The sequence below is a fragment of the Anguilla anguilla genome, chromosome 14, assembly GCF_013347855.1.
Source record: "Anguilla anguilla isolate fAngAng1 chromosome 14, fAngAng1.pri, whole genome shotgun sequence".
In the NCBI taxonomy this organism is placed as follows: domain Eukaryota; kingdom Metazoa; phylum Chordata; class Actinopteri; order Anguilliformes; family Anguillidae; genus Anguilla; species Anguilla anguilla.
In genome coordinates this window covers 1,109,771-1,123,720 of record NC_049214.1, presented here as the reverse complement: position 1 = coordinate 1,123,720, position 13,950 = coordinate 1,109,771, and the positions used below count along the sequence as shown (strand labels likewise).

Genomic DNA, 13,950 nt, shown 5'->3' with positions numbered 1-13,950 from the left:
CTCTCTAACCTTAGCCACAGAGAGACCTCCTCCTGCAGGTTCTCTCATCTTAGCCAGAGAAACCTCCTCCTGCAGGTTCTCTAACCTTAGCCAGAGAGACCTCCTCCTGCAGGCTCTCTAACCTTAGCCAGAGAGACCTCCTCCTGCAGGTTCTCTCATCTTAGCCAGAGAGACCTCCTCCTGCAGGTTCTCGAACCTTAGCCAGAGAGACCTCCCCCTGCAGGCTCTCTAACCTTAGCCAGAGAGACCTCCTCCTGCAGGCTCTCTAACCTTAGCCACAGAGAGACCTCCCCCTGCAGGCTCTCTAACCTTAGCCAGAGAGACCTCCTCCTGCAGGCTCTCTAACCTTAGCCACAGAGAGACCTCCCCCTGCAGGTTCTCTAACCTTAGCCAGAGAGACCTCCTCCTGCAGGCTCTCTAACCTTAGCCACAGAGACCTCCTCCTGCAGGTCCTCTAACCTTAGCCAGAGAGACCTCCCCCTGCAGGCTCTCTAACCTTAGCCAGAGAGACCTCCTCCTGCAGGTTATCCTACCTTAGCCAGAGCGACCTCCTCCTGTAGGTTGTCATATCGCTGCTCCAGTCTGGAGTATTCCTTCACCAGGTTCTGGTATCGTAGGCGTTCCTCGTCCAGCTCCGTCCGAAAACTGGCCTCTTTCTGAGAAACGCTGCTCTCCTGGTCTGGAGTGAGACATGGGAAAACTATTCATCACCCAACCCAAAGCCCTTATTGCTGCACCTGAGAGTGCCCCATCATCCTCAGTCCTGAAGTCCAATCATTATCCCCCCTCTGTATCAGTCTGACTTCATCCACAGACCCCACCGTGATTCAGTATTTACACACCTCCACCTCTCCCATTCTAACGCATGTAAATCAGCCATAACTGACGTGGGGACAGAGTGTGTTTGTGCAGTGCATTTTCAGGTGCTGCGATATACAGACTGCCCGTCCCTCCTGTGTGAAACTCACTGGCCGTCGTTGCCGAAAGAAGTAAAACAACAAAAGGTAGAAGATCACTGGCTGTTATGACCAAAGGGAAGAACTGATGTCACGGTAACAAACGTCTATGCGTTTGTAATTCTCCTGTTGAGGCTCAGTTGCCGAGCAACAAACAAACCTCAAATACTGAGCTCCTGAAAACCGAAACTCACAGTGGACTAATGCTGATGCACTGGCTAGGGCAGTCCTCCAGAGGAGGACCTGGTATCCCAGCAGCACTGAAACGTTCGGGCTACCGTGGGACGGGCTGATATTTCACACGGTTCGGGGGGAGGCCCGGCGAGTCTCGCTCTCCCCGTGCGAACGCTCGGGAGACAAAGCAAGGACTGGCGGCCGGGGTGCGGAGCGGTGGTGTCAGCTTCCTCACACCCCGCCCCAAACCCAAACCCAACGCTCGGCCTACTTCTGCACACAGACCCACTGTGTGTGTGTGAGTGTGTCTGTGTGTGTCTGTCTGTCTGTCTGTGTGTCTGTGTGTGTGTGTGTCTGTGTGTGTGTGCACTTTCGTACGCCGCTTTGGATAATAGCGTCTGCCAAATAAATGTAAGGTATTGTAATGTGTGTGTGTGTTTGTCGGTGTTAGCGCGTGTGTCTGTGTGCGTGTGTATGCCTGTTTGTGTGTGTGTGTGTGTGCGCGTGTGAGTGAGTATGTGTCTGTGTGTGTGTGCAAGAGAGAGAGCGTGTGTGTGTGTGTGTGTGTGTGTGTGTGTGTTTGTGCGAGAGAGAGAGTGTGTGTGTGTGAACACAGCACAGGGTTCAGTCAGGAGGGAACTGCTATACAGAGGAGTGACCCAGGGGCAAGAGGAGGAGAGTCACATACTGCAGCTATGGAAAGGAGAGGAGGAGAAGAGAGGGGGATAGGGCAGAGGAGGGAGGAGAAGAGAGTAGGGGAGAGAACAGTAGGATTGGGAAAAGAAAATATGGGAGAGGGGAGAGAGGAGGGAAGGGGAGAGAGAGGGAGAGTAAAGAAGGGGAGAATAGAGGAGGTGAGACAGGGAGAGAGGAGAGGAGAATGTGGGGAGAGGAAAAGAGAGGGAGCGAGGACAGGAGGTGAGAGGGAGAGAAGAAAGGAGAGGAGAGGAGAAGAAACAGGGAGCTGGGAGTCTCACCTTCTGTGCTTTTGGACTGGATGAGGATTCTCTTGTTCATCTGTTCCTTATCCTTTTTCAGCAGCGAGTTCTCTCGCTCCAGCTCCTCGACTCTCTGAATGGGGCGGAGACACAAAAATGCAGGACCCAATCAGGTGAGCTCAGGTGGACAGGGTCCTCCCCGATTCGCTGGGCTGAAATAAGTTTCTGGGAAGTGGACTGAAGGCAGAGCATCTCAGCGGGACACACAGACCTGAGGGCTATGGTGGAGCTCGGTAACACGCGGAGCGAAGAAGACTCTCCCTGTCTGCCCAAGCGCGTGACACTGGAGAGGTTCAGATTGGAGGCATGGCCCGCCCAGGGCGGGGGGACAGGGGTGTGTCCGAGGGGGGGGGGGTGTTTGGTTTCAGGCCCCTTTGTGAACAGAACAGAGATGCCCCTGTCCCAGCTCAACCCAATACTCTCAGTCTCTGGACAGCGTCGGGACGGGGGAAGACTGGTTCCCTGTAACCTGATCCAGGGCACTGCTAGTCAGTGCTGTGTTGAGGTTTAATGGCTGAGCTGGCTTCAGGCTGAGCCTCCCTGGAGAGGACCTCCTACACAAGATCCTGATTGGTTATAACTCCTAACTGACCACTGCTTCATCAGCAAAGTAAACCTGGAATCTTGGCAGACATCTTGCACCACAGTGCCAAGCTGGTTAGGCTGTAAAGATTGACCGGGTCATACTCATAGTACAGTAAGGTTCACCTGGTCATACTCATAGTATAGTAAGGTTAACCTGGTCAGGCTCCTAGTACTGTAAGGTTAACCTGGTCATACTCATAGTACTGTAAGGTTAACCTGGTCATGCTCATAGTACTATGAGGTCAGGTTCATAGTATTGTAAGGTTAACCTGGTCATGTTCATAGTACCATGAGGTCAGGCTCATAGTACTGTAAGGTTAACCTGGTCATACTCATAGTACTGTAAGGTTAACCTGGTCATGCTCATAGTACCATGAGGTCAGGCTCATAGTACTGTAAGGTTAACCTGGTCAGGCTCATAGTACTGTAAGGTTAACCTGGTCAGGCTCATAGTACTGTAAGGTTAACCTGGTCAGACTCATAGTACTGTAAGGGTAACCTGGTCAGACTCACTGCATCTTAACCTGATTTACACCAATGATTTGCCGGTTCCTGTGGGGCGGTCAGGGCCGCAGTCTGCCTTACTGACGGGACCCAGCCTCCATGTTTAATTTACCCCAGCAGAGGCCTCCACACCGTTCAGCACCGAGCGTGCAACGGTCTGAATAAAACATCAAAACCCGCGGAAAACAACAACAACAACAACCAGCACAACGCACACAGCAACACGCTGTCCCAGGCTGCAGCTCGGTCTGTTATTAATGAAGCGCTTCAAAGTGCCCCCCTGATGGCAGTTTGCCCCAGTTCAAACCGTCTCCACCAATCACAGAACTAGTGCTGCTCCTCACGCAGCAAACATCCTCAGCCACTCCCGAGACTGTCTGAACCAAACCCCCGGAAGTGCTGTCATTTCATTCGTAATCACACAGAGTGCTGCTATCAAAATAACAGCAAGCAAAATGGGGAAGAGAACAGGCTGCCCGAGTAGAAATTCCAGCTTGGGTCCAGCCTGCTTTTAAAGCTGGTCCGGCCTGGTAATTTAACCATTCAAGGAAAAAATTCAAAATTATGGAAAATTCAATACACTGGGCTTCATGGGTCCTGAAACTAAACTTCTTATATGTTAGGAAATTCGCTGACAAAACACACTGTGACTGTTACAGCGTATTTATGGTTCTTGTGATTCTTGTGACACCCTGTCAACGCCTGCTGGTATTTGGAGCCATTTTGGCCCCCTACTAAGTCCTGCCAATATGGCAGTGGAAGTGTGTGCCTGTTCCCTCTGCAGAGGAGGACAGGTGCACACCTGTATTTACCTGTTCTAGGCCCTTCTTCTCGCTGCTGTACTCCTCTTCCAGCTGCTTCCTGTGGGCGTGTGCTTCCTCTAGCTCCGCCCTCAGCCTCTCCAGCTCCTCCTGCAGGGAGGTCAGCTGATTGCCGTCTCCCTGGCGACTGCGCATGCTCTCCAGCTCCCTCTGTAGCTTGGTGACCTCAGTGTTCAGGGCTGTGTTAGCCAGGGACAGCTGCTCGTTCTGGGTCTTGTACTCCTTATTCTGTGATTGGAGCACATGCTCAGTTCAGCACTGGGAGGGGGGCGGGGGTTAAACTCACAGTGCTGTGCGTTACATCACACCACAGCCATTTAGCAGACACTCTTACCCAGAGCGACTTACACAACTCTCTACACAGCATTTGCACTGCATCATTTTACATAGCATGTACATTTACACTGACCAACTCTTTACCTATCATACTACACTGCTGCCCTGTACACTATGACACCACAAACCTGGCTCCCATACAACTCAACCATGAAAAAACGCAATACATCGAGAGAAAAGGCAAATGTGGCCGAATCATAAGCTTGTCCAGGTTTCTACCAACGCCAGTCCTAAATATGCTTTGCAGGTAGATGTGGACAGGGCTACAGGGCATATTAACAAACCTATGACCTATTGAAGTGAAGAAAGGAAAAGTGCGAGCCAGACAGCCAGCCAGACAGCCAGCCAGCCAGCCAGGCGGGCCGTACCTGGTCGTCCACCTTCCTCTGCAGCTGGACGATCTTGTTCTCCATGCCGACGTTGAGCTTCTTCAGGTGCTGGGCGGAGCGCGCCTCGATCTTCAGCTGCTGCAGCCGGCGGCGGGCCTGCAGGCGGCGGTACGCGCACTGGATCACCACCGCCGCGTTCCGCGCCTGCCGGAACTTCTTACGCTGCATCCAGCCGCGCACCGACTTCTGGATGATGGTGGCCTTGTGGTGGAGCAGGAACTAGCCCAGAGAGAGAGGGAGAGAGAGGCAGAGTCACAACCTTAAACACACCATCTTAAAACACGCCAGTGTTTATGATCGCTAATGTTTATGATCACCAATGTTTCTGTTCACTAATGTTGATGATCGCTAATGCTTCTGATCGCTAATGTTTATGATCGCTAATGTTGAAGACCGCTTGTGTTTCCGATCATGCAGTTCTGTGTATAATTGGTGTGTGATCCTACAGGGGAATCAGCGATATAGAGGAAAGGCTGCACTTCCTGCAGTGCATTTATTTGTTTTGCTTGTACAAGTTGAAATCAACAGTTTAATTTCCCCCCAGAAATCAATTAACTACTCCTGATCCTACACTACAGCAAGCAGATCATTACATGCTGAAATGCATCGCCTGTCTCCTCTAATTTCCAAATCAGTCTGCTGCTGGACACACAGAGAGAACACAGCGGTCTGCCTTCCAAATAACATTAATCCTCAACTCTGAGCTGAAATTAAAGGCACAAGATGGTTCACTTCCTCACAAACAGTCCACCAGTTTCATTTGGAGTACACTGACGGGCCAAACTACTTGTGAACAAATGGAACAAGCACTTGAGTCAAAGGTGAGTAAATGCTCTTGTTTTGGAGCAGGCAGGGGTCTGTATGTGATATCACACAGACACACTGATTGGACGGGGCTGGTTCTGTGACTCTGTGATATCACACAGACACACTGATTGGACAGGGCTGGTTCTGTGACTCTGTGATATCACACAGACACACTGATTGGACAGGGCTGGTTCTGTGACTCTGTGATATCACACAGACACACTGATTGGACAGGGCTGGTTCTGTGACTGTGATATCACACAGACACACTGATTGGACAGGGCTGGTTCTGTGACTCTGTGATATCACACAGACACACTGATTGGACAGGGCTGGTTCTGTGACTCTGTGATATCACACAGACACACTGATTGGACAGGGCTGGTTCTGTGACTGTGATATCACACAGACACACTGATTGGACAGGGCTGGTTCTGTGACTGTGATATCACACAGACACACTGATTGGACAGGGCTGGTTCTGTGACTCTGTGATATCACGCAGACACACTGATTGGACAGGGCTGGTTCTGTGACTCTGTGATATCACACAGACACACTGATTGGACAGGGCTGGTTCTGTGACTCTGTGATATCACACAGACACACTGATTGGACGGGGCTGGTTCTCTGACTCTGTGATATCACACAGACACACTGATTGGACGGGGCTGGTTCTGTGACTCTGTGATATCACACAGACACACTGATTGGACAGGGCTGGTTCTGTGACTCTGTGATATCACACAGACACACTGATTGGACAGGGCTGGTTCTGTGACTCTGTGATATCACACAGACACACTGATTGGACGGGGCTGGTTCTGTGACTCTGTGATATCACACAGACACACTGATTGGACGGGGCTGGTTCTGTGACTCTGTCATATCACACAGACACACTGATTGGACAGGGCTGGTTCTGTGACTCTGTGATATCACACAGACACACTGATTGGACAGGGCTGGTTCTGTGACTCTGTGATATCACACAGACACACTGATTGGACAGGGCTGGTTCTGTGACTCTGTGATATCACACAGACACCCTGATTGGACAGGGCTGGTTCTGTGACTCTGTGATATCACACAGACACACTGATTGGACAGGGCTGGTTCTGTGACTCTGTGATATCACACAGACACACTGATTGGACAGGGCTGGTTCTGTGACTCTGTGATATCACACAGACACACTGATTGGACAGGGCTGGTTCTGTGACTCTGTGATATCACACAGACACACTGATTGGACGGGGCTGGTTCTGTGACTCTGTGATATCACACAGACACACTGATTGGACAGGGCTGGTTCTGTGACTCTGTGATATCACACAGACACACTGATTGGACAGGGCTGGTTCGGTTCTGTGACTCTGTGATATCACACAGACACACTGATTGGACAGGGCTGGTTCGGTTCTGTGACTCTGTGATATCACACAGACACACTGATTGGACAGGGCTGGTTCTGTGACTCTGTGATATCACACAGACACACTGATTGGACGGGGCTGGTTCTGTGACTCCCCATCCAGGCGGGTATTTCCGTGGCTCGGGGGCCGGAGCGGGGGAGAGGGGCATTGTGGGAAGGCGGCAGCCGTACCTCCTGGTAGATCCTGCGTGTGAACATGCCTCTGGCGAAGGCCTGGATGGTGACCACCGCCTGCCTGGTGTGCAGGAACGCCCGACGGTCCCGCACCATGCGGTACTGCTTCTGACACACCAGGGCGGCGCGAGTGAGCCGCAAGAACTCAGCGTGCCTACGGGGGGGGGGGGGGGGGGGGGGGGGGGGGGGGAGGGAGAGGGGGAGGGAGGGAGGGAGAGAGAGAGAGGGGGAGAGAGGGGGGGAGGGGGGGAGAGAATGGGGGAGAGAGAGAGGGAAAGCAAGGAGGGAGGAGGGACGAAGAGAGAGGGGGGGAGGGAGGGAGAGATACACATAAATGACAAAAAAAGACGTCTCTTTAGAAAGATTAAAAGAAAAAGTTTGCCATTAAGAGAACATTTTTCCCCTAGACAAGGAACACTGCAAGGTGTGTGTGTCTTACCTGCGGGCCAGGTAGCCCCGCCCGTAGCGTGTGTGTGTGTGTGCGTGTGTGTGTGTGTCTTACCTGCGGGCCAGGTAGCCCCGCCCGTAGCGTGTGTGTGTGTGTGTGTGTGTGTGTGTGTGTGTGAGTGTGAGTGTGTGTGTGCGTGTGCGTGTGCGTGTGCGTGTGTGCGTGTGTGCGTGTGTCTTACCTGCGGGCCAGGTAGCCGCGTCCGTAGCGTGTGTGTGTGAGTGTGTGTGAGTGTGTGTGTGTGTGTGTGTGCGCGTGTGTGTCTTACCTGCGGGCCAGGTAGCCGCGCCCGTAGCGCTGCAGGGTCAGGGCCATCTTGCGGATCTTGCGGTAGCGCAGTCTCTGCAGCCAGCCTCGCACCGTCTTCTGGATCTTTATGCAGGCCGCGCGGAACTTATCGGCCCGAAGCTTCTCCAGGTACGCCACCTGGCCCGCGCGGAAGAAGATCTTGGTCCTCCCAAACTGGAACTTGTCTGGATCCTGGCAGGCCAGTCCGAGAGGAAAGAGGAAGTTATTCATTTATTTTTGTTCTTTTATAAAGGTCTTGCTTTGCTGAAGACCAGTTATTGTGCTGATTCAGCACCAACACAGCCCATAGCACATGCCAGAATACAGTGGGTCTCATCACATCACATCACATTACATTACATTTATTTGGCTGTTGCTTTTATTCAAAGCGATGTACAGTAAGTGCATACTGAAGGTCATTGGAACAACTACAAAACACAGGTTCGATACCCATTACGTAAGTTATGAACACATTAAGTCCACTTCACACTGTAAGCATAGGCAAGGTCAGAGAGTAATGTCAAACTAGGAGGCATCAAGATAACGATACAAGTGCAGTATGAGTGCTGGATGGAGGTCACGTGAAGGTGGTACAGGAGGTACATGTGTCTCAACACTACCTCGAACACCCTGGGACTTTATAGCACAGCTGGAGCTTGTTCCTTTACTGATTAAGGACCGGGCCGGAAAGGAGCCATGGTGGACTTTTACCAAGAAGCAAACAGGACAGCACCCATTTTCTCTCACTTCCATCCTCCACACTGGTCTGTGGTTCATTCTGCTCGTGTGTGTGGGGTATCTGTGTGAGACTGCAGGTGGAGGTGAGCTGCAAGCTACAGGTCTGCCAGACTCACCTTGATCAGAGTCTCCAGCAGTGTTTTGCAGACCACCTTCTTATCCGCGTTGGAGATGTCCTTCTTCTTCATCAGAACCCGGTACCTGCTGAAGAAGTCCGAGTACGTCCACCTGAACCAACAAACAAGTCGCACTGTCAGAAGTAGCATTAGTATTTGGGTGCACAGCAGTTGCCTGTAGGCACAGTAGTCATTTGTGGGGTTTGTAGGTACAGTAATGGTTTGTGGGTTTTGTAGGTACAGTAGTGGTTTGTGTGTACAGTAGTGGTTTGTGTATAAAGTAACAGAAGGCCAGCTCTTCAGAGGGTGAGGGGTTTAAGGTGAGCAGTGCAGGTGGACCCAGGTGAAACGTGGCTCACACTCCCATACAGAGGCATCACTGATACTGGGACAGGTGAACACACCTGGATGGGTAGCCAGCGGCACTGATGCGGATAGTCTCCAACACTCCACACGCACGCAACTGCTGCACAGCTCGCCTGGAGTCAAACCTGCAGGACCGAGGGCACAGCACAGTGAGCTAATATACATGTTACACATATACACTCAGCATAAAGAGCACAACACAACACACACACAAGTACGCATGCACAGACGTGGACAAATAAACACACACACACCCACACACACACACACACACACACACTCAGGCATTCACACACACACAGAGGAAAAAAAGTCTAATGTTGTCACATCTGAACACACAAACACATAAAGACACATAACACACAAACACGCATACATACATACACTGACCCCCACACACAGCCAACAAACTGTATCTGTCATCGGTCATCAACAGTACTGGTGTAAGTACAACCAGATTAAATAAATGTTTATGTGAAAATATTTTTTAGAACAAGCGTGACTAAAAATACCTTACCAAGGGCACCAAAATCAGCCAAATCACAGCATTTCAGTAACACAACCACACTTACAACCACACTTACCCGAACTTACACAAACACCAATCTACTTTCCCTGAGCTGATCTCAACCACCGATAACCTGTAAGCTCTTAGATCCATAACCACAGACAGACTTACACACCCACCGTTTCAGGAAAAGACAGAGTTCTACCCTGTGCTTACCTGAACACACATACACCCACACAGGCAAATCCAGAGTTCTACCCTATGCTTACCTGAACACAAGCTCTCCCTTACAGGTAAAGGTACGGTTATCTCCTGTGCTTACCTGACCCTGCCCTTGAAAAGTGCTGAACACATTTCCCCAGAGTGAGCGGTCTGAACACAGGCTGCCCGCGTCCCCGCCTCGTCTACAGCACCCTGTCTGTTCCCTAACGAGCTTCCAAACACATGACTCAGGGACACCATTCAATTAGCCTCCACTGAAGGGGCTGCTGTGGGAAAGAATGTCCCAGAATCCACCTCTCATATCATCCACAGGATACACTCTCAGTTCTGGGAAGTGCCTAAGTTCATTACTGTGTTGTGTGTGTGTGTGTGAGTGTGCGTGTGTGTGTGTGTGTGTGTGTGTGTGTGTGTGCTTGTGTGTGTATGAGTGTGTGCATGTGTGTGTGCATGTGTGAGATAGGAACAAACATCAGTTACAGACACAAACTCTCTCCTGATTGGCCTGGGAGGAAAGCCCAACCCACTGGAGTGTGCAGCACTTTGACAGGATTCTAACAACAACAACAACCCAAACCTGATGGAGCCAGTCAGAGTGAGACTGAAGCTAACCTGTGTGATCTCACCGAATTACGGGCTCTCTGTTTTTAACCATGGTGATCTGGCAGCAACATAACACCGTGCGGAGAGCCAATGGCTGCACTCGGAACTCAGAACACTAACCAATCGATGCGGCACTCTTCCAAAACCACAATCAATGAATTCTATTCATCCAGAAAAGTCTAATACTTTATAAAAAGTGACAGTGTCTAACAGTCGGCAGCCATACCACCCTGTACCCTTCTAAAGTCAAACTAACTGAAGCCAAGAAAAACCTTGTTTAGTTTCCTCCTGAAATTTGAAAAACACTCCTTTACAACCTCAGATGTACATCTATACCTGTTCATTCAGTTTATTCTCATTTATGTGGGATGATACATTACTTACATATGCAGACACACACGTGCGCACACGCAGATGCACACGCGCACACACACACACACACACACACAGCAGTACTCACGAGAAGGGCTCCTTCTCATCGTTGGGTTTGATGCAGCGCACATAGTGAGGTGTGGTGGCATTCAGCGTCTCCATCAGCAGCTGCAGAGAGCTCCGGAACTACAGGACAAACACACACACACACACACACACACACACACACACCCATAAACAACAGCTGTAGTGAGGTCCAAACTACAGGAGAAACACACACAAAGGAATCGATATAGAGTGAAACATGCTCAAATCTAACCTATTTACTAGTAACTGGGTGGTGAAATTCAAAAAATATGAGTAGAGAAAAACAGACAGCACACTCTAGAAAACTCAAACAGATAATTTAGTACATAAACATATTAAGCACAATAAGTACAGCTTTAGCAACAGCTTTCTTATTTCTTAGTATGATTTTTTGCACACACGCACACACACACGCACGCACGCTCATACACGAGTAGAGAGAGAACTTAACCCGTGTGAAACAGAAAACTCTCTCTCGTTTTTGAACAACGATGGCGGTCCCTGGTCTCTGCGTTGGAGCTCATTTTCGGGGTGACTCACCTGGTGGCCCCCGGTCTCTGTGCTGAAGCTCGTTTTCGGGGTGACTCACCTGGTGGCCCCCGGCCTCCGTGCTGAAGCTCATTTTCGGGGTGACTCACCTGGTGGCCCACAGTCTTCCGGTGCTCCCGGTTGGGGGCTTTGAGGCCCGGTTTGGCGGGCCGCACGTTGATGCGGGTGCCCTTGCTAGTCGTGGTGGGGGCGGGCGCCTCCTTCCCGTCCTGGAACAGGTCTGCCACCAGCTGGAACTGAGGTGCGAAAACAAAACCATAAAGCGCAGAACTTACACCACCTGTACTCCTGCCTCTCACCCAATGCATGCTGGGATGGGCTCCAGCAAGTCCCCACGACCATGACCAGGAACAAGTGGGAAGAGGTGATGGATGGATGAATTTACACCACAGTTGATACCACAGCTTACACCACAGTTTCAAGAGTCCAAACCCCCCCCGACCCCCCACCCCCACCACGGCACTTTCTGAGCTACAGTATGACCCCTTCTCTTAGCTACCCTCTCTGCTTTCTCACTGACTAAATACAGCAAAAAACAGACCCTGCATGCCTGTCTGCTCTTCTATTAGGCAGGAAAAACAGTCATTTTGAAAATGTCAACAGAAAAAAAAACTAATTAAATGAAATACAAAGAATCTTTTGAGATTCACGTCCTCACCGAAAGTAAGTGGGAATCCTGTCACATCTCATAATCATAACTCATCATTTTTAATATGCTGATAAATGTTTTAGCACGTTAGCACTGGTGCTACTGCCGTTAAAAGCCAGTGCATGGGTTTCATGAGGTGAGCATCTTTAGCACAGACAAAGATGCTGTGAGTTTCCCATCATGCATCACGCCTCCAAAACACCTTTTACACGCTGGACTGTTCAAATCATTTAAATCCTCGCTCCTTAAATGTTAAAGCTTTTAGTAAGCCAGTAATAAAGGCAGCAGCAATAATGTGATCTCATTAGAACATTCATTACAGTTTTTTTCTACCTCAGGTTCCAGAAGGGTAAATCTCATTTCAGCAACAGACTATCTTTGGAGTCTTTTGTCAAATGCTTTATTTGGCTTATGCAGGTGAGTCAGGTTGCCGTGACGATGCTGACGACAGGGTTATATCCCAGGCCACAGGTAAGAGTAGCCGGTCACTGTGAGGATGTGGCAGAGAGTGTCTCTCCATACCTGTTCCAGGTAGCGGATGTGTTCCGTCTCACGCACACCTGAAGCAGCTACTTCAGGGCTTCAGTAGTTACATCAGGTGTGTTTGAGATGGAGCAGGTCAGATACCTGGATCCGTGGGGGGTACCTGAGAAGAGGTTTGGGGCAGTGCTGCACCACACCACACATAACCCTGCGTAACTCTGTCCCTCTCCGGTACCTTGCTGGCCTTCAGGATGTTGATCTGCTCCTCGTAGACCGTGTCTCTGTTCTTCTCCAGGAAGCCGTCACACTGGTACTCCACCTGCAGGAGACACAGAGAGACAGCATCACTAACAGACACACACACACACACACACACACACACCTTACTAACACACACGCCTCACTAACACACACACACACGCTCACACCTTACTAACACACGCACACACACCTCACTAACACACACACCTCACTAATGAGCACACAAACACCTCACTAACACACACACACATCACTAACAGATGCACGTTACTAACACACACACCCACACACACCTCACTAACACACACACACACACACACTTACATACCTCACTAACCCACACACACACATCACACTGTAAGGCTGTGAGAAGGCTGGCCAGGCTTAGTGAACAGTATGGTAATTGACCAGTGAGGATGTAATATGGACTATAATATGATTCTATAAGCCTATAGAACAGTCTATGTCTATGTGACAGTCATATCTGTAGACCCTGTGTTCAGTCCATCACTGCCGGGTCCTGAGTTAATGACACAGGACACAAAGAGCTGGACAGACTCAAGGAAGAGTTTTTTTTTTTGTACTGCAAGCTCCATTGTGTCAGAACTTAACAGAACTACAGGTAATCAGCATTCATTACAAGTACCTGGAAAGTCTGGAAATTATCTAAAAAAATGTAAATGTGATGCATGCTAGCAGACCTCCTTAATCCCAAAAGTAGTGCTCTTCTTCAAACTGCAACTCCAGAAGCATTAATATTCAAAAACTATTAAATACATTATAAATGGTTTAACAACAGCCGATGAAATGTATTCCGTTTTAAAAGACCTTTAAATGCCATTAAAACCAATGGAAAGTGTGGAGCTGCAGAAGCTGAATGTGTCCTTACAGAAGGAGAGACGCTCCGAGTTCAGCACAGACCTTGTCGGCGAAGTGGATAACGATGAAGGAGGTGTTGGACATGCGGGGTTTCTGGAAGTGCTCGCTGCCCGAATGCTTGCCGTACAGCTTCTGGGCCCAGTTCTGGTCCGTCCCCTTCGGCACCTGCGGACGGGACGGAGACAACCGGGACAGCGGGGTCAGC

The 13,950-nt window shown here is 50.1% G+C and overlaps 1 protein-coding gene across 5 annotated transcripts in view; it reads right to left on the bottom strand.

The window, feature by feature from the left end:
* Positions 1-13,950, bottom strand: part of myo5b (myosin VB) — a 73,615-nt gene that overhangs the window by 16,173 nt on the left and 43,492 nt on the right. For all 5 annotated transcript variants that reach the window (XM_035391329.1, XM_035391326.1, XM_035391328.1 and 2 more), the window contains exons 13-24: positions 13,788-13,910; positions 12,841-12,924; positions 11,563-11,709; positions 10,926-11,023; positions 9,174-9,260; positions 8,770-8,881; positions 7,896-8,107; positions 7,177-7,333; positions 4,743-4,982; positions 4,030-4,266; positions 2,108-2,201; positions 534-679 (exon numbers count right to left, since the gene is read on the bottom strand). In XM_035391329.1, the coding sequence (XP_035247220.1) occupies positions 534-679; positions 2,108-2,201; positions 4,030-4,266; positions 4,743-4,982; positions 7,177-7,333; positions 7,896-8,107; positions 8,770-8,881; positions 9,174-9,260; positions 10,926-11,023; positions 11,563-11,709; positions 12,841-12,924; positions 13,788-13,910 (1,737 nt within the window). The remainder of the gene's footprint in view (positions 1-533; positions 680-2,107; positions 2,202-4,029; positions 4,267-4,742; positions 4,983-7,176; positions 7,334-7,895; positions 8,108-8,769; positions 8,882-9,173; positions 9,261-10,925; positions 11,024-11,562; positions 11,710-12,840; positions 12,925-13,787; positions 13,911-13,950) is intronic.